The 18,690-nt window shown below is 39.7% G+C and overlaps 2 protein-coding genes across 2 annotated transcripts in view; one reads left to right on the forward strand and one right to left on the reverse strand.

Annotated features, from left to right (window-relative positions):
- The window catches only part of itga10 (integrin, alpha 10), a 42,070-nt gene extending 41,575 nt beyond the window's left edge, over window positions 1-495 (forward strand). The window contains exon 30 of the mRNA XM_038284339.1: window positions 72-495. Coding sequence (XP_038140267.1) covers window positions 72-122 — 51 coding nt within the window. The 3' untranslated portion in view covers window positions 123-495. The remainder of the gene's footprint in view (window positions 1-71) is intronic.
- Window positions 432-18,465, reverse strand: polr3c (polymerase (RNA) III (DNA directed) polypeptide C). The gene is made up of 13 exons (XM_038284341.1): window positions 18,341-18,465; window positions 16,130-16,276; window positions 15,604-15,868; window positions 15,183-15,487; window positions 14,978-15,082; window positions 12,868-13,041; window positions 12,720-12,771; window positions 12,566-12,626; window positions 12,325-12,475; window positions 3,427-3,528; window positions 3,136-3,185; window positions 733-882; window positions 432-654 (listed from the first exon to the last, which is right to left on the reverse strand). The coding sequence occupies exons 2-13, from the start codon at window positions 16,274-16,276 to the stop codon at window positions 576-578; spliced, it is 1,641 nt and encodes a 546-aa protein (XP_038140269.1). The 5' UTR covers window positions 18,341-18,465; the 3' UTR covers window positions 432-575.
- Window positions 18,466-18,690: the final 225 nt, after the last annotated feature.

Below are 18,690 nucleotides of genomic sequence, written 5' to 3' on the forward strand. Positions count from 1 at the left end.
TACATCTCTAAAAAAATTAAGCACATTTGTTACAGACCATATTAACCTTAGCTGTCTTCTTCTCATTGAAGCTGGGATTCTTCACACATAAACACAGAGAAGATGAAAACCATGAAGACTGAGAGTTTTGATAAAAAGAAGATGACCAGAATAGCAGAACCAGCCTACAAACAGGCAACATGATGATGTTTGATTTCGAATGCTGAAACGGGGATCTCCAGGACCAAAAGACAGATTCACAAGGGTCCAACGGAAATGCACTGCCTGAGATTTCCAGGGTCACAGGGGCAATTGTGTGAATGACCCTTTTTTTATTTTAAGCAAAATATATCAAACTACAGTTATTTTATTTAATTTGCAGAAGTTGTCCATGATTTCATACTTTAAACCGTCTGAACAGATGATTTTTTTTGTACAGAATAAAACACAGCTGAAAAGAGGCAGTATGACCCATTTATTCAGTGCTGATTGATGCAATAAAAACAATGAAAACAATCTTCATTTCAATTCAACAAACACTAAAGAAACAAATCCTAAAATAAGAAACATTTTGTATAAACTGTAACACTCAAATCTTAACTTTTAGCTGTAGAACTGATGTAGGACTCCAAGATAAAGATGGTTTCATCTACTTGATTCTCTGCTGAATCTAACCTGGAAAAACAGAGACGCAGAAACATTAGAGGTTTTGTGGAAAGTTGAAAACCTGAGCTTTAAGTTTTGTCTTCTTACTTGTTTACGTGAAGCCTTAAGACGTCCAGCTGTTGTTTCTCTGGAGCAGAGATCATCTCTTCGACTTCGCTCAGCTGTTCCGGCTCTGCCCCACTGGCCTGCAGAGATGCCAGAATGGCTTCGATTCGTTGAGATTTCTCCAACAGGCGCCTGGAAACCCGACATCAAAGCAGTCAGCCACAAGGAGACAAGAGCTATAACCATAGATATCTATAATAAAGGTCCCCAGCTGCCATCTTGTCACAGGCAGCCTGCTCATTTGTAACGTGTTTTAACGGTGAATGTATTTGGTTTATAACTTCAATTTTCAAGTTTTTTTCCAAAAAGTTTTGTTTGTTATAATTCTTAATATATAAATACACATTCCTGCACGTGCGTTAAAAAAATCTACATGGATATACTGCTTATATAACTTAAGTATATAGACTGCTCAAAAAAATACAGGAAAACATAAAAAAACACAATACAACTTCAATTAAATTAAACTTCTGTAAAAAACTGTCCAGTTAGGAAGAAAGACTGATTGATGATCAATTTCACATTTCCTGTTGTGCAGATCGAATAGACAGCAGGTGGAATTTATTGGCAATTAGAAAGACACACTCAACAGAGGAGTGATTCTGCAGGTGGGGACCACAGACCACTTCTCAGTACCTATGCTTTCTGCATGATGTTTTGGTCACTTTTGAATGTTGGTGGTTCTTTCCTACTCCTGGTAGCAAGGGACAGACTCTTTAACCCACACAAGTGGCTCAGGTAGTGCAGCTCATCCAGGATGGCACATCAATGCGGGCTGTGTATGTGTATTGTTCAGAGACTGAAAGCGCTACCAAGAGACGGCCCAGTACACCAGGAGACATGGAGGAGGATGTAGGAAGGCAACAACCCAGCATCAGGGCCACTACTTCTGCCTTTGTGCAAGGGGGAACAGGAGCAGCACTGCCAGAGCCCTGCAAAATGACCTCCAGCAGTCTACAAATGTGCATGTTTCAGCACAAACGGTCAGAAACCAACTCTCCAAGGATGGTATGAGGGCCTGACGTCCACAGATGGAGGTTTTTTTCACAGCCCAACACCATAAAAGGCACTTGGCATTTGCTAGAGAACACCAGGATTGGCAAATTTGCTGCTGGCGCCCAGTGATCTTCACAGATGAAAGCAGGTAAACACTGACCACATGTGACAGACGTGACAGAGTCTGGAGACACTGTGAAGATTGAGCTACTTCCTGTAGCATCCTTCAACATGACCGGTTTAGCAGTGTGGGGTGGCATTTCTTTGGAAGTCTGTACAGCCCGTCATGAGCTCGCCAGAGATAGCATGACCGTCATTAGGTACCGTAATGAGATCCTCAGACCCCTTGTGAGACCATATGCTGGTGCGATTGGCCCTGAGTTCCTAGACCTCATGTGGCTGGAGTGTGTAAGCAGTCCCTCCAAGATGAAGGGATTAAAGCTATGGACTGAATCCGAATGAGCAAATCTGGGACATCATGTCTCGATCCATCCACCAACGTCACATTGTGCAGATTGTCCAGGAGGTGGCAGATGCTTTAGTCCAGATCTTAAGGGAAGTTCCCCCAGGAGACCATCAGCCACCTCATCAGGAACATGCCCGGGCATTGTAGTGAGGTCATACAGGCATGTGGAGGTCACACACAATTTTGAACCTCATTTTTAACTGTTTTAAGGGTGTTACATCAAAGTTGGATCCGCCTGTGGTGTTTTTCAACTTTAATTTTGTGTGTGACTCCAGATCCAGTCCTCCATTGGTTAATTAATTTGATTCCAATTGCAGATTTTTGTGTTATTTGTCAACATGTTCAACTTTGTACAGAACAAAGTATTCAATAAGAATATTTAATTCATTCAGATACAAAAAAGTTATACACAAAGCACACATATATAATGTAAAAACAAACCGTCATTTTAGATGCAAACAAATGTTTGGTAGCCTAATTAAAATATATATCTACACACATTTATAACATTTTCTCTTCTTTTATCCCTGACATTGTGTGACACCGTGTTCTTCAGGGATCCCTGTCCCAAACTATTTTTGCAAGATTTTGATTTAGACAAAAGATTTGTTCTCATCAAATCATTATTAGTCTCGATAAAACCAACACAACTATAATGCAAGTTTCGGTTGTTTTTCAAAAAGATAATCTATAATTTCAAAAATGTTCAAGCCTTCAGAATTATAGCCACACCAAAGAGGTTTGTAAGAAACCAGTCAGTAAATCTGTCAAGAACGAGACAAGAGTGTTGTGTTCAAGGTAACTCTCTTACTTAAGGTACCACGGAGTCCACCACAAAGCTTACCTATGACAAGAAGCCACCTGTATTATGGATATCTATGGCTTAATCTATAAAAACAAAATAAAAAACAAAAATAACCTACTTGTTTTCTTTGGTCTCAAACAGGCGTCGCTCTATGAGGTTCGCCACGGTCTGCAGAAAAAACATGGCAGGATGGAATTAAAGGCAAAAGCAGTAAAAACAGAAAACTACATATCTTTTATGTATAAATGGCAGTCAAATTTTGAGTGTTCTCTTTCAATGTTAATTTTAAAATTGACTTTTTTTTATTATGACAACAAATGTGGTATTTCTGCAGACAGATCAAATACGGAACATAGAAAACATTGAAAGGAAGCTCTCTGTGTTACAACAGTCCAGGTTAAAGTCTTACCTTGTAGCAGTTCTGCAGCAGCATTCTGGCTGTAGGCAGCTGGTTTACTGTGTAAAGATAAAAGGTGCGAGATGGAGCAAAATCTGGAGTCTTGGGGATTTCCTGAGTGAGAGAAAGTTATTCAGTCAGACCTGATATAGTTTGTCTAAAGAGAAAAAATTTGTGAATAAACGAGTGCATTTGACTCAAGATCATTACAAGATCATAATATCAGCTAATAATACCTTATATCATTTAAACACAAAAGATTTGTTACATTTCATTTTTTGTTACAAACTATCATCTTTTTAACCTCTCTTGCTATAAAACATTGAATTAATGGATTTCAGCACATAATTGCATTTAATCAGATTTTTGTGTTAAGTGATAAGTTAAAGTAGGAATAATCTAGGGCTGAAACAATTAATCGGATTAATCGATTATTGAAATAATCAACTAAACTAGTAATCCACTAATCATTAACTGAAGTGTAGAGACTCTTGTCTTTAGCTAACAGAGCAACCCACCTTGAGCAGAAATTATACCAAAATTGTAAAAAATAATAAACTCTATATTTTGCATTTAAGAAGAAAAACTTTTCCGTCTGTCAATATGATCTATCCAGAACTCCTAAATTGGAAAAGTTTTAGTTTCACATGGTTTAATTTCATTTAAAAAATTCTCTATGGAACCTGGCTGCCTGAATATTAATCAATTCATTGGAAAAATAGTCCACAGATTAATAAATTACAAAATGATTGTAAGTTGCAGCCCTAGAATAATTAAATTCAGCCTTTTTGAACTGAAATTTGAGTAATAGTTCTTGTTGAAACTGAATTCATGCATCAAAGGTAGGACCTGTTCACTTCCTGTTTGGATTAACTGAGTGTGCAGCTGTTCAGAGGATCTCCATCTGAAGTTAAGTTATTTTCTCTGTGATATCTCTGTATCTAAGTAACTCTAACTGACTACTTTAAAACATAGCACCTTCTGCTGCACTTTTCTACTGAGCACTTGTCAGTTTCACACGGTTTTATTTCTGATAGCAAGGAGTAGCTAGCCTAGGCTAGCGCTAGCTTAGCATTGCTATGGCTTCTCTCTCTCCCTCCCTTGACTCTTTTCCAACTCTTCCTTCTTCCTCTCCTCTCTCCTGCTCTCTGTGTCAGATGTTCAGTTATTCCTCTGCCTCCTTTAGTGATAATGGGATGTGTAATAAGTGTAGTATTTTTGTAGCTTTGGAGGCGAGGGTGTCAGAGTTAGAATCCAGGCTTCAGGCTGTTGAACATCCAGGAGTTAAAGTAGGCCCCCCACGTAGCTGTCCTCCAAAAGTGCCTGAGCAGCCAGGCGATTGGGTAACTGTACGCAGAAAGCGTAGTCGTGGATCTCTGCCCACTAGTCACCACCAACCCGTTCACGTTTCTAACCGGTTTTCCCCACTCAGTGACACACCCACTGAGAAGCCCACTCTGGTGATTGGCAGCTCCATAGTCAGAAACGTGGCATTAGAGACACCAGGGACCATAGTCAAATGTTTGCCGGGGGCCAGAACGGGCGACATCAAATCCTACCTGAAACTACTGGCTAAGGATAAGGTTAAATACAGTAAGATTGTTATTCACGCTGGTGGTAATGACACCCGGTTACGCCGATCGGAGGTCACTAAAATTAGTGTTGCTTCGGTGTGTAAGTTTGCCAAAAAAATGTCGGACTCCGTAATTTTCTCTGGTCCCCTCCCTGATCTGACCAGTGATGACATGTTTAGCCGCATGTCGTCATTCAACCGCTGGTTGTCTAGGTGGTGTCCTGAAAACAACGTGGGCTACATTAATAATTGGCAATCCTTTTGGGGAAAGCCTGGTCTGATTCGGAGAGACGGCATCCATCCCACTTTGGATGGTGCAGCTCTTCTTTCTAGGAATCTGGCCACATTTATTAGTCCTCCAAAACCCTGACCACCCAGGGTGCAGACCAGGAAGCAGAGTTGTAGTTTAACACACATCTCTGCAGCTTCTCTACTGTTACCCACTCTTTACTCCATCCAGACAGTGTCTTGCCCACGACCAAAATCTAATAAATTAGCAAAGATTCCCAAAGGAGTAAATCATGATAATCTAATTAAAATCAAAATAACTCCAATTGGGGAAAAAGTTAAAACAATTAAATGCGGTCTGTTTAACATAAGATCGCTTTCCTCTAAAAGTCTACTAGTTAATGACTTGATTTGTGATAATCACATTGACTTGTTTTGCCTTACAGAAACCTGGCTGCAGCAAGAGGATTATGTGAGCATAAATGAGGCAACTCCTTCAAGCTATTTAAATTTTCACATCCCCAGAAGTTCTGGGCGAGGAGGAGGAGTAGCAACAATCTTCCAGTCTGACTTACTGATTACTCCCAAAACAATTAATACCTACAACTCTTTTGAACATTTAACCCTTAATTTCCCTGATCCAAATTTCAAGGCAAGAAAACCTTTTCTTTTTGTAACTTTGTATCGTCCACCAGGTCCTTACTCTGAATTTTTAGATGAGTTTTCAGAGTTCCTTTCTGATTTGGTATTAAATACTGACAGGGTCATCATAGTGGGAGATTTTAACATCCATGCTGACATTGAAGGCGATAGCTTAAGAGCAGCCTTTAATGCTATCTTAGACACTGTTGGCTTTGTTCAAAATGTGAATAGTCCCACGCATTCTCATCTTCATACTTTGGATCTTGTGCTGACATATGGCATAGAATGTGAAGAAATAACAGTATTTCCTCACAACCCTGTCCTCTCTGACCACTTTCTAATAACCTTCAGGATTACTTTAACAGAGTTCTCCTCCCCCAAAAGAAGGTTCAATTTTAGTAGATCTTTATCAGATAGTGCAGTTAAAAATTTTAAAGAATCTGCTTCACTTTCTCTCTCCTCTGTGTCACTGAGCAGTGCTGCAGAGTGCAAAAGCTTAGCTTATTCCCCTTCACAGGTTGATGATTTTGTTGATGGGGTTGCTAGTTCTCTGCGTATTGCCTTAGACAACGCAGCTCCTTTGAAAATGAAAACCGTTAAAAATAGAAAGCTTGCTCCTTGGTTTAATGCAGAGCTGCGTACTTTGAAGCAAAATGCTAGGAAACTGGAGAGAAAATATCGCTCCACAGGCCTGCGAGAGTCCTTCCTAGTCTGGAAAAATGGTTTACTGCTGTATAAGAGGACCCTTTGTAAAGCAAGAGCAGCATACTTCTCCTCATTAATAGAGGAGAATAAGAATAATCCTAGATTTCTTTTTAATACAGTTGCCAAACTCACCCAGAGCCATAGCTCTGTTGAACCGTCCATTCCACCTGCTCTTAGCAGCAATGATTTTATGGGATTCTTTATAAATAAGATTGATCTTATTAAAAATAAGATCATAAGCACTCCTCTATCCGCGATTGTACCTGAGGTAGTCATGGAATCTGAACCGGGTTTAGACTGCTTTGATCCAGTTGAACTCTCTGAATTAGCAAAATTATTGTCTTCATCTAAGCCTTCAACTTGTATGTTAGATCCAGTTCCAACCAGGTTATTTAAGGAGGTATTCCCTTTGATCTCCTCCTCCATTTTAGATGTGATTAATCTATCTCTGTTACAGGGATACAGTGGTGTGAAAAAGTGTTTGCCCCCTTCCTCATTTCCTGTTTTTTTGCGTGTTTGTCACACTTAAGTGTTTCGGAACATCAAACCAATTTAAACAATAGTCAAGGAAAACACAAGTAAACACAAAATGCAATTTGTAAATGAAGGTGTTTATTATTAAAGGAGAAAAAAAATCCAAACCATCATGGCCCTGTGTGAAAAAGTGATTGCCCCCTTGTTAAAATATACTATAACTGTGGTTTTTAACACCTGAGTTCAATTTCTCTAGCCACACCCAGGCCTGATTATTGCCACACCTATTTTTAATCAAGAAATCACTTAAATAGGAGCTGCCTGACACAGTAAAGTCCACCAAAAGATCCATAAAAGCTACCCATCATGCCGAGATCCAAAGAAATTCAGGAGCAATTGAGGAAGAAAGTAATTAACATCTATCAGTCTGGAAAAGGTTATAAAGCCATTTCCAAAGCTTTGGGAATCCAGCGAACCACAGTGAGAGCCATTATCCAAAAATGGCGACGACATGGAACAGTGGTGAACCTTCCCAGGAGTGGCCGGCCGCCCAAAATTACCCCAAGAGCGCAGCGACGACTCATCCAAGGGGTCACAAAAGACCCCACAACAACATCCAAAGAACTGCAGGCCTCACTTGCCTCAGTTAAGGTCAGTGTTCATGCTTCCACCATCAGAAAAAGACTGGGCAAAAATGGCCTGCATGGCAGAGTTCCAAGAAGAAAACCACTGCTGAGCAAAAAGAACATTAAAGCTCGTCTCAATTTTTCCAAAACACATCTTGATGATCCCCAAGACTTTTGGGAAAACATTCTGTGGACTGATGAGACAAAAGTGGAACTCTTTGGAAGGTGTGTGTCCCATTACATCTGGCGCAAAAGGAACACTGCATTTCAGAAAAAGAACACTATACCAACAGTAAAATATGGTGGTGGAAGCGTGATGGTCTGGGGCTGTTTTGCTGCGTCAGGACCTGGAAGACTAGCTGTGATAAATGGAACTATGAATTCTGCTGTCTACCAAAAGATCCTGAAGGAGAATGTCCGACCATCTGTTTGTGAACTCAAGCTGAAACGAACTTGGGTTCTGCAGCAGGACAATGATCCTAAACACACCAGCAAGTCCACCACTGAATGGCTGAAGAAAAACAAAATAAAGACTTTGGAGTGGCCTAGCCAAAGTCCTGACTTGAATCCTATTGAGTTGTTGTGGTATGACCTTAAAAAGGCTGTTCATGCTTGAAAACCCTCTAATGTAACTGAATTAGAACAATTCTGCAAAGATGAGTGGGCCAAAATTCCTCCAGAACGCTGTAAAAGACTCATTGCAAGTTATCGCAAACGCTTGGTTGCAGTTGTTGCTGCTAAGGGTGGCCCAACAAGTTATTAGGTTTAGGGGGCAATCACTTTTTCACACAGGGCCATGATGGTTTGGATTTTTTTCTCCTTTAATAATAAACACCTTCATTTACAAATTGCATTTTGTGTTTACTTGTGTTGTTCTTGACTATTGTTTAAATTGGTTTGATGTTCCGAAACACTTAAGTGTGACAAACGTGCAAAAAAACAGGAAATGAGGAAGGGGGCAAACATTTTTTCCCACCACTGTATGTACCTAAAGCTTTTAAGGTTGCTGTAATTAAACCTCTGCTTAAGAAACCGTCTCTTGACCCAGATGACCTGGTCAATTATAGACCTATATCCAATCTTCCTTTCTTATCCAAAATTCTTGAGAAAGTAGTTGCCAAACAAGTTTGCGATCACTTCCACCATAATGAACTTTTTGAAGAGTTTCAGTCTGGCTTTAGAGCTCATCATAGCACTGAAACAGCTCTGGTGAAAGTCACTAATGATATTCTCATGGCCTCAGATAATGGACTTGTATCTGTGCTCGTCCTGTTGGATCTTAGTGCTGCATTTGATACAGTTGACCATAATATTCTTTTAGAAAGACTTGAATATTTTGTTGGAATTAAAGGAACAGCACTAGACTGGTTTAAATCTTATCTATCTGATCGAATTCAGTTTGTTCATGTTAATGATAGATCTTCAACACGCTCAAAGGTTACCTGTGGAGTACCACAGGGATCAGTGCTAGGACCAATTCTCTTTACTTTATACATGCTCCCAATTGGTAGAATTATTAGACAGCATGGGATTAATTTCCACTGTTATGCTGATGATACCCAGCTATATCTGTCTATAAATCCAGATGAAGCTAACCCATTACATAGATTACAGGCATGTCTTGAAGACATAAAAACCTGGATGACTCTTAACTTTCTGCTTCTGAATGCAGATAAAACAGAAGTTATAGTCTTTGGACCAGAGTCTCTGAAAAAGAAACTGATTAGCCAGTCACTTCATTTGGATGGGATTAAACTGATTTCAGATAATAAAGTAAAAAATCTTGGTGTTATTTTTGATCAGGACCTGTCATTTAAATCCCATATCAAAGAGGTTTCTAGAATTTCCTTCTTTCATCTGAGGAACATTGCAAAAATTAGAAATATCCTGTCCAGGGGTGATGCTGAAAAACTAGTCCATGCATTTGTTACTTCAAGGCTGGACTATTGTAATTCTTTACTATCAGGAAGTCCACAAACTGTAGTTAAAAGCCTTCAGCTGATCCAAAATGCTGCAGCCAGAGTTCTAATGAAAATTAAAAAGAGAGATCATATCTCGCCTATCCTGGCTTCTCTTCATTGGCTTCCTGTTAAATCAAGAATAGAATTTAAAATCCTCCTTCTCACATATAAAGCCTTAAATGGCCAAGCACCATCTTATATCAGAGATCTGATTGTTCCTTATTTTCCTAACAGAGCACTTCGCTCTCAATCTGCAGGTTTACTAGTGGTTCCTAGAATTTCTAAAAGTAGAATGGGAGGCAGATCTTTTAGTTATCAGGCTCCTCTCCTGTGGAACCAACTACCAGTTTTAGTCCGTGAGGCAGACACCCTGTCTACTTTTAAGGCTAGGCTTAAAACTTTCCTTTTTGATAAAGCTTATAGTTAGGGTGGCTCAGGTTATCCTGAGCTATCTCTATAGTTATGCTGCTATAGGCTTAGACTTTTGGAGGACATAGGGACCCCCATTTCATCATTCTGCTTCATTCTCTCTCTGTTCTCCTATTCTGCAGAATCTGTTAGTTCAATCTCTAACCTTCTGCTCTCTCTGCTTTTCCTCAGAGTAGCTTTGCCTCGTCTGTTCCTGTTTGGTTTTGACGTCATCCTGGAAAGAAACATCAGCTGTGCTGCTTCCATCAACACCCTTGTTTATAGATGTTGGAGATCGGCCTGTTTTCCAGTGTGGTCCTGTTTCTCTGGCCGTGACTGAGTGGATGTGCTCTCTTCGTCCTCTGGCATGGGAGCTGCCTTGGAGCTCGTCTGCCTGGCTGTGTGTTTCCTGGACGGGGCCGCCTTTTACAGCTGCTTTTTGTATCTCTGCTTCTGTCTCCTTGAACCCCAGTGGGCCTCGGCAGATGGCCGCTCACACTGAGCCTGGTTCTGCTGGAGGTTTCTTCCTGTTAAAAGGGAGTTTTTCCTCTCCACTGTCGCTACAAGCATGCTTAGTGTGGGGGATTGTATTTGAGTCAATGAGTCAATGCAATCAACTGGTTTTCCTTAGATAGAAAACTTTGTATCAATTTGACTGTATGATCTGGTTGAACTGTAAAGTGCCTTGAGATGACATGTGTTGTGAATTTGGCGCTATATAAATAAACTGAATTGAAATTGAATTAAAGCTCCATTTCACTGCTCACTAACTGCTATTAGTATTTAAGCTTGTCAAATTATCATGCTGAAGTATTTGTACGACTGATAGTTCATGTAGTATGGATTCAGACCCTGCCTGCCGGGAACGTATTTGGCAAACTGGATGGACTTTTATTTATTTTATTTCTGCCAGGATCTGAGCAAAGAAAAAGATATAGCTCAGGAAAGTGGTGGGGACAAAATAATATAAAGGCAAAAAATTAAAAAACAGAGCACAGAAAATGTGGGTTTATCCCATAGTGGCATCAAAGCAATACATAACAATACCAATGTTTGATTTTGTTTGAATAAAATAACCCTTTTTGCATCTCAACCTGACTCAGTTTTAGATCCAATTTAAATTTCCAACCTAAAATTGTCCAAAATTCTTTGAAGCTTTTCTGTCTCTCTCTCTAATAAGTGTTCCTGTACCTGTTGATGCTTTCAGTAAATTTAACAGCAGAATAGCCAAAAAAAATTAAATAACGGCCATAAATTTGCATAAACATTTTGCAGATATTCTAATATTTATTTTTTATTAACGGCGGTCATAGATAAATGTTTTTAATCTAGATTAATCTCATTGTAATTTTGGAATTAATCTAGATTAAAATCGCTCATTTGAATTCTGCCAAAGGCAGCCATCATATGTGTGTGCAACCTCCAGAATTTAAAAGAAGAGGTTCACTTTTTATCTTTGCAAAACCACACGTAATTTCGTCTTCTGACTTAAGATTTTGAAAAAGTTATAAATATTTTTTTTCCCCTCATATTTACTGTGTTTTTTGCTGCAAAAAATAGTGTCCCACTTTAACAAGATAGTGTCTCCAAAGATCTGACACACACATCGCATTGATCAACTTCTCATCTTTCGCAGCTTTCTCTGTGGCGTGCTGGTCATGTATTCTCCTTGTGATAGTTCGCCTCGCAGGTAGTTTGTAAGATGGGTCACCTGTGGCTGCATGGAGAGTGAGCTCGAGGCCATCAGCCATGCTGATTGGCTATTCACTGAGCAAGGAGATTGGTTAGCTTGGCTAATAGAGCTGTGTTTATAGCTGCATCCATATCAGCATGTGAGGTTGGATGTAGTAATTTCACAGTGCGCCTTCAGAGGTTGGAAGACTGATTCGTTCTCACCCCCAGATATACAGCTGCACTAAACCACCACGATGAAAGTCATCATTAGTATAGCCCCAGCTCCCAACCCAACTGTGAGAATAGATTAATGGCGATATTTTTTCTATGGCCCGATAAGAATCTGCCGTTAAGGCAGCAATTGACGCTGATAATGGCCCATCACTATTTTTTTATACATTTGAATGATAAGGAATCTCTAATAATTTTAAGCTCTTTCTATTTTTTTCTATTTTTCTAATTAGACTGGAAAATGTTTAAAGCCAAATTTCCAAACAATATGAGACTTTTAAAAGTTTTCTGTGTAAACAAACAGATCTGCAAGGTGTGTTCCTCACAGACCAGTGTGGCAGTACAAAGTTTAATGATAACTGATGAATCCAAAGATGTTATAGTTAACCTGCAGCTGGACCAGGTTGTGAGACAGCAGGTTGTAGAGCATGTCTTTAGCCTCCTTTGCTGGAATCATGGCAAAATCCTCCACTTGCTTCTGCTCCAGGTGTCGCTTTCGCAGCAACAACCGGAAGATACGAGCCGATCGGGAACCAAATCTGATCAGCAGATGAAAACAGGAACTACATGACAAATTCAGTTACAGTGAAAGTCACATGTGTAATAATTAAAAAAACAAACAGACTCACTTCTCCTGCACAATGGACTCAACAGTGGCTCGAGCCAGGTTTGCGAGCGCTCTGTGCAGATCTAACAGATGCGTTCAGGATTGTAGTTGATCTTTTAGATTCATTAACCTGTCTGGAAAACATGGCATTCTGGCTGAAAAGTACCAAAGGATACTAACAACAAACATTCCTCCGCCACTTTCTCCGGCTCTTCCAACAAACTCCATCTAGAAAATAATGATGATGAAAAATGAGCTTTTATGTGGATATAAATAAAAATAAATAAATCATCCTGCAGGGAGTGTGTCTGGAGGAAGACGTACCGGGTCATCCACCAGCAGAGTCAAATACTGATCTAAAATCGGTCTTTGGATGTTGTAGCTGGCTGGGAGGGACCTGAAGATCTCATTGGCTGAGAGGGACTTTGTGCAGGAGGCTGTGGGAGAAGTCGTCACCTCACTCATCCTCAGGATAGTCCGTACTATTTCACTGCTGGTCTAAAAGGTTCAAATATTACAGTTACAGGCAACTTTGTTTCCTTAAATAACTTAGTAACAGCTGCTTTTAGCCTGAATGTATATGATTTGTTATACATAAAAAACAATATTAAAGAATTATTTAATGTGAGGATGACCAGATGTCCCAATTAGTCCTGCATTTTTCACTTCTGCCCCCCTTTCCCACAAACCAAAGCAGTATCTGGCTTTTGCCTAGGTCATCTGATATATATTTAAAATAAAATGGTAAAATAGCCCTAAATAAGGACTATTTTACTAGTCCTATTTATCCGTCATCTCTTTAAGCTTAACAGGTAAAGATATGATGGAAACAATGGAAAAAGAAAATAAAATGCAGCCATAACAAAGACTGTGGAATGGTTTATAACTGCGTGAGATAGTGAAAGGTGATTCTCAGGGAGCTTTTGGTGAAGTTTGCAAAAGTTGTTTTTCAATTCGATCCAAGGGGAGCGATATGTAAACAACACTATAAAAGTAATTCACAAAAGAAACACAAAGCTGAAAAAACCTTGTCTGTCCCATATTGTCCCTCGTAAGCATCCTACACTGCAAAAAATAGAAATCTGGATAACAACTTTTTTTTATAAAATAATTGCATTTGTTCTTGAATTGACGAGATAAGTCAGACACTTTGCCAATGGAACAAGACAATTCACATTTAAAATAAGAAAAAAAAAAACAATATCATAATATCTAATTATCTTATTTAAGAGTAAAAATATTCAGCACATTGGCAAATCATCTTATTTACCTACTCAAATTAAGGGTAAATAAATTTAATTTAAAGACATTCTTACTTATTTCTAGGTCGTTTTTGCAGTGTAACTGTGCCACATTAGTCTTTTTTTTTTTTTTTTTTTTTAGATCTGGTCACCCTATTTAATGTTAACTTATTCACTGCAAATCAAATAAAAAGTTAACTTTTATGAGCAAGGTGTTGTTACTCTTTTAAAAAATATATATTTCAAGATACTAATAAATAAACCTGAAGTAAGAATACTAGTTTAGTAGTAGAGTGCACAAGTTGAGCATACAGACTATAAACTATAACATTTGCTGAAAGAACAACTAACTTGGAGCAGTAATTTTGCCAAAACAATTCAACGTTTATATATATAGTACTGATCAAAATCTTAAGACAGTGAAAAAAATTGTATGAATTTGCATTTTGTACAAGAAGGCGAAACAAGAGAACAACAGTTGTGATCAGGCAATTTGTAAAAAAACAAAAAACAAATTGACTCAAATAGGCTGTTCATCAAAACTAAGACGACAGTAATTAAAAGCCAAAATCTGTGCAGATGTTTGGATTCTTTTTTTTTTTCTGTCAGGTAATCACACTGAACATCTCTAGATGGCAAAAACAAAAAACTCACCCTTTTTGAATGTGGTAGGATTGTTAAGCGGCATTAACTAAGCTTCTCACAAGGTTGAAAACAGTCACTTTAAAATTCTTAAACGATCCTCAGGGTTATGAAACTAAATATTAAGTGGGAGACCCAAAAAAAACTTCACTCCATGACTAAAAGCGCTCATTGAAAATGTGCATCTGTGTGTATACATTGTGATCACAGGTCAGGTTGCACTCTATTACTTATTGGTCCAGGCAGGGTTCTAAATGGGAATAATTGTGGATAAACAAGTTGATTTTCAGTTCTGATCTCTGTGTTTTACATGAGCGGCTTGATAGTTTGAAAAACAGACTCTTGCAGGACTCAGACAGAGTCTGCGATCCGCTTATAATGAAGAGAGAATATTCTAGGATGTTGTTGTGGAATAATGCTTCCTCAGTTGGCCTTCTAGGGGGCCCACCGCACACAGCAGGATATCAGGTCAAGATGATTCCAACATGATGGATTTCCCTGATTTGCATTCAGAGAAATTAAAACATTTGACCGATTTTTTAATCTTTTACCTGATCCAGCTTATTGGCCACAGCACTGATGATCGCCTGGTCTCTAAAGTGTTGATGGAACCGCTCAAAGTTCACCTGCCAGTAAATCCCTTCATCACCATGTGTCTGAGCAATGGTGATGAAAAAATAAAAAGTCAATCACATTATAAAGGACCTGAACATAAGTAAAGTTAGAGATTTCCAATAAAACCAAACAATCGCTGACCGTTGAGTCCATCTTGGCCCTTTTTGCATTCCTTTGATCCTCTCCTTCCTCAGGGACGAGCTGTCGTTTGCCCCGTCCAATGAGCGTAACCTGGGGTACAATGTAGCAGTTGGGAAAGCTCTCTGGATTTGGCAGTGCGGTGCTGACAGCGGCTGCAGGAGCTGCAGGGGTGGCAGGATCCTCAGCTTGAGCAGTGCTGCCTGTAATTCCTGCTCCCCCCATAGGAGGGCAGCGCTGGAGGAAATGTGTTTCCACTAGTTTGGAAAAGGTGGAAGACACTTCACTATAATCCAAGCTTTGGCCTTCTATAATAGCAAAGGAGACGAAAGATTACATTAATGTATTAAATAAATAAAAAACTTTAATATATCCAAAAACAAGAACAGCAGCTAAACATCCCTCTATGTACAATAAAACTGACCCTCCATGTTCTGTGTGATTCGATCTGCAACCGTCTTCACTGTGTTGCTCATAGTCATGTGGCCTCGCTGCAGCAGCTCCTCTATGATCAGCTCGCCTGTGTCGCCGTACAGCGTTTTGGCTGTGTAGATGTAACGCGGGTAGCGCAGAATTCTCAGGACTCGATCACAGCAGGCCCGATACTCTGTGGGGCTGCCGGGTCCTTTACGGCCAGCGGTGATTAAACAAGCCCCGTGCTGCACAAGCACGCACAGACATTTCTTCACCTTTATTAAGGAAGACAAAAAGAAATGTTAAAATACACCCATTGTCCTTGATCTTTTTTTACACATTAATAGGCTACACTGCAAAAATGCACTTTTTTGTTTATATATTGGTCAACATTTATCTGTTATCATAAGGGAAAAGAATAGATAAATAAATCCTTAAAATAAAAAAGTATCTGAAATACAGCAGTAAAATTAATTGGCTGCAAAATGTGAAAACTGATCCATTATCTTAAGCAGAAAAATGATAGATGGCTGTACCATATCCACAGAGAGGTTGGTTTCATGAACGATGGTCCTTAAGTTTTGTGCTCCACTTCGGAGCAGGTGAGTTCCCACCTTCTCCACCACCTCCCCGAAATGCTCCCTCAGTAGGAGGCCACACAGTCGGATCTCCTGGGCCGTCATCTGCATGGTGGTAAATATTTGTTGTTTCAATGTTTTCAAAATATCAAATCCCAAAGATCATTACAGCATCCATCAGTGTAATAATTTAAATGCAAAAAACTGCTTGGAAACAAATACGAAAAAAGATGCTCTAGTCATATAAGATGATCCACCCTTTTGTCCTATAGATAATTGCTATGTGTGGTGTTAAACGCACCAACCTCCCTAAAACCTCTACCCTCGTTGTTACACATGGCAGTGGCAAAATCAAGACGTGGTAAAAAAAGTTAATGTCAAGGTTATTAGAAGATATAAATCGGAACATTCAAGAACAAAACCTGTTTAATGCAGCAAATGAATTAAGACTGGAAAGGAAATTCACCGTCCAGGAGAACAAAGACCCCAAATATAAAAGCTATGAGAACTGGGTTTGGATCAAAGTATATTCATGGTGCAAAGTCCAGACCAAAATTAGCTTATAAATCTGTTGCAAGATCTTACAAATTGATGTAAAATCTGATCAAGATTCAGCCATTTTGCAAAGGAAAACACTCTAGAAGGGAACATCTTGTAGAAATGTGTACATTCAATTTGCTTATTTCAGGGGACTGCCTGGTCAGTAAAAGATGCTTTCTAATTATAGAAACTACCATGCATTCAGACCTCTGACTATCACACTGTGTCACAGTGGATTGTTTCTGAAGCAGTGTAAAACTGATTTATTTTAAGAATAAAGCAGATTAAATGAAAACACCCTTGATAATCCACCACAAACCTTATCCTGAAGGTATATACTGTTTCTCAAGACTTACAGCACTGACTGTAGGGAATAAGGTTTTCTTTATTTTTTTAAAGACGCTGAAAAAATATAGCAACTAATGAAAGGCGATGCAATGGAAACTATTTCTTATGGCACTTGGTTTGTGTACAGTAAAAAGAGGCAGGATGTATGATGAATACTTCAACTACCATCAACATTATGTGACTTTACACTCCAGAAAAGTTACCTAGAATAGAAGGTTACACAGAGGACACTAATGCTGCGTTCACACCGGACGCAGCTGGCGCGACAGAAGCAGCGAGTTTACATGCAAAGTCAATGGTTGACGCGCGTCAAGGCGAAGCAAAAAGTCCCGCGGCGCGTTTTGAGCACCAGGCGCAGCGCGTCTGAGCAGCTGAAGCAGCGCGTCGGGCGCGTTTTGGCATCTGACGCGCGTGACGCGCCGCAAACGCGTTGCTGCTCGAGATGGAAAAATTGAATTTTTGCTGCTCGACGCGCCGCGTCAACCAATCAGAGAAGCTGATCTGGGAGCTGGCAGGGAGAGAGACACAGCGCTGATGACACAGACCGCTCTGATTACTCCTCTTAAACAGTTTATTAACGCATAATTAACTTAAAATATATACATCTGCCGGCAGAATATGTTCGCTTTTATTATCCTGATGCCTGCAGATCGGATTATTTAGATGAAAAACACCTACCAGCCGCCGCGGTAAACCGTGAAGAGGCGACCCAGCCAGAGGCTGCTGATGAACGGCTTCCTTCTGTCGGAGCACCGCCGGTATGTGGGGGTCTGAGCGGCTCCGACAGAAATAATATTGGGAGGCAGGATTGTAATCTGGATGAACTGACTCCACTGATGAAGTTTTCAGGTGTATTTTCTCACTTAAAAACATATTAAAACTACTTTATTCCCACTGATCACAGCAAATATAGCTACAAGGCAGAGAAAGGATAGTGAAGCTCCGCCCAACGCGCGTCAGACCCACTTTTGGACCGCGCAGCGAGAGCAGCAAAGCTGCATCAGACGCGCGTCAGAATTCACTGGTACAAGCAGCAAAAATGAAGCAGCAGACGCGATTTTGCTGCTTTTGCTGCCCCCGGTGTGAACGTAGCATAATAATGTGAGCCTTTTTGTCAACTATAGCTGTTAAAAGACTAAAACTTTAAAATCTGCCACTTCTCCTGCATCAAGCTCGGTGAGTTAAACATAAACATTAACTTAAACACATCAGGTCCGAAAAGATAAAAGCTAGCTAGCCTTTAAACAGGATACATTTACCATTTTATCAGTGCTAACCAACCTTGTATACAAATAACTGACAGCAGAAGAGAGAAGTTTGCTGCTATGCTTCCCAGAGACCGCTGACTCTCCTCACATGCGGTTCGTAGATCACAACACAGAAACACTTCCGCCCTCCGCTTCTCCTGGTTGGTGACTCCCTGTGGTGGCGCGCCGCCTGTCGGACTGGATGTATATGGCATATGGCAAGTAAAATTATCACATAATGAAGATGCGGTGAACCATGCAATGTTTCAGTCAAAGTTTAATGAACGCGTTTTTAAACGTTCGTGTTAGAACCCCCGGTAGTTTTACGTGACAAATTTTTAATGGTAGTGATGAATTAATTTTATTATACAATGTGCCATGTCT

This window comes from Cyprinodon tularosa, unplaced genomic scaffold (assembly GCF_016077235.1).
Source record: "Cyprinodon tularosa strain WSP-4 unplaced genomic scaffold, ASM1607723v1 ctg2, whole genome shotgun sequence".
Classification (NCBI taxonomy): Eukaryota; Metazoa; Chordata; class Actinopteri; order Cyprinodontiformes; family Cyprinodontidae; genus Cyprinodon; species Cyprinodon tularosa.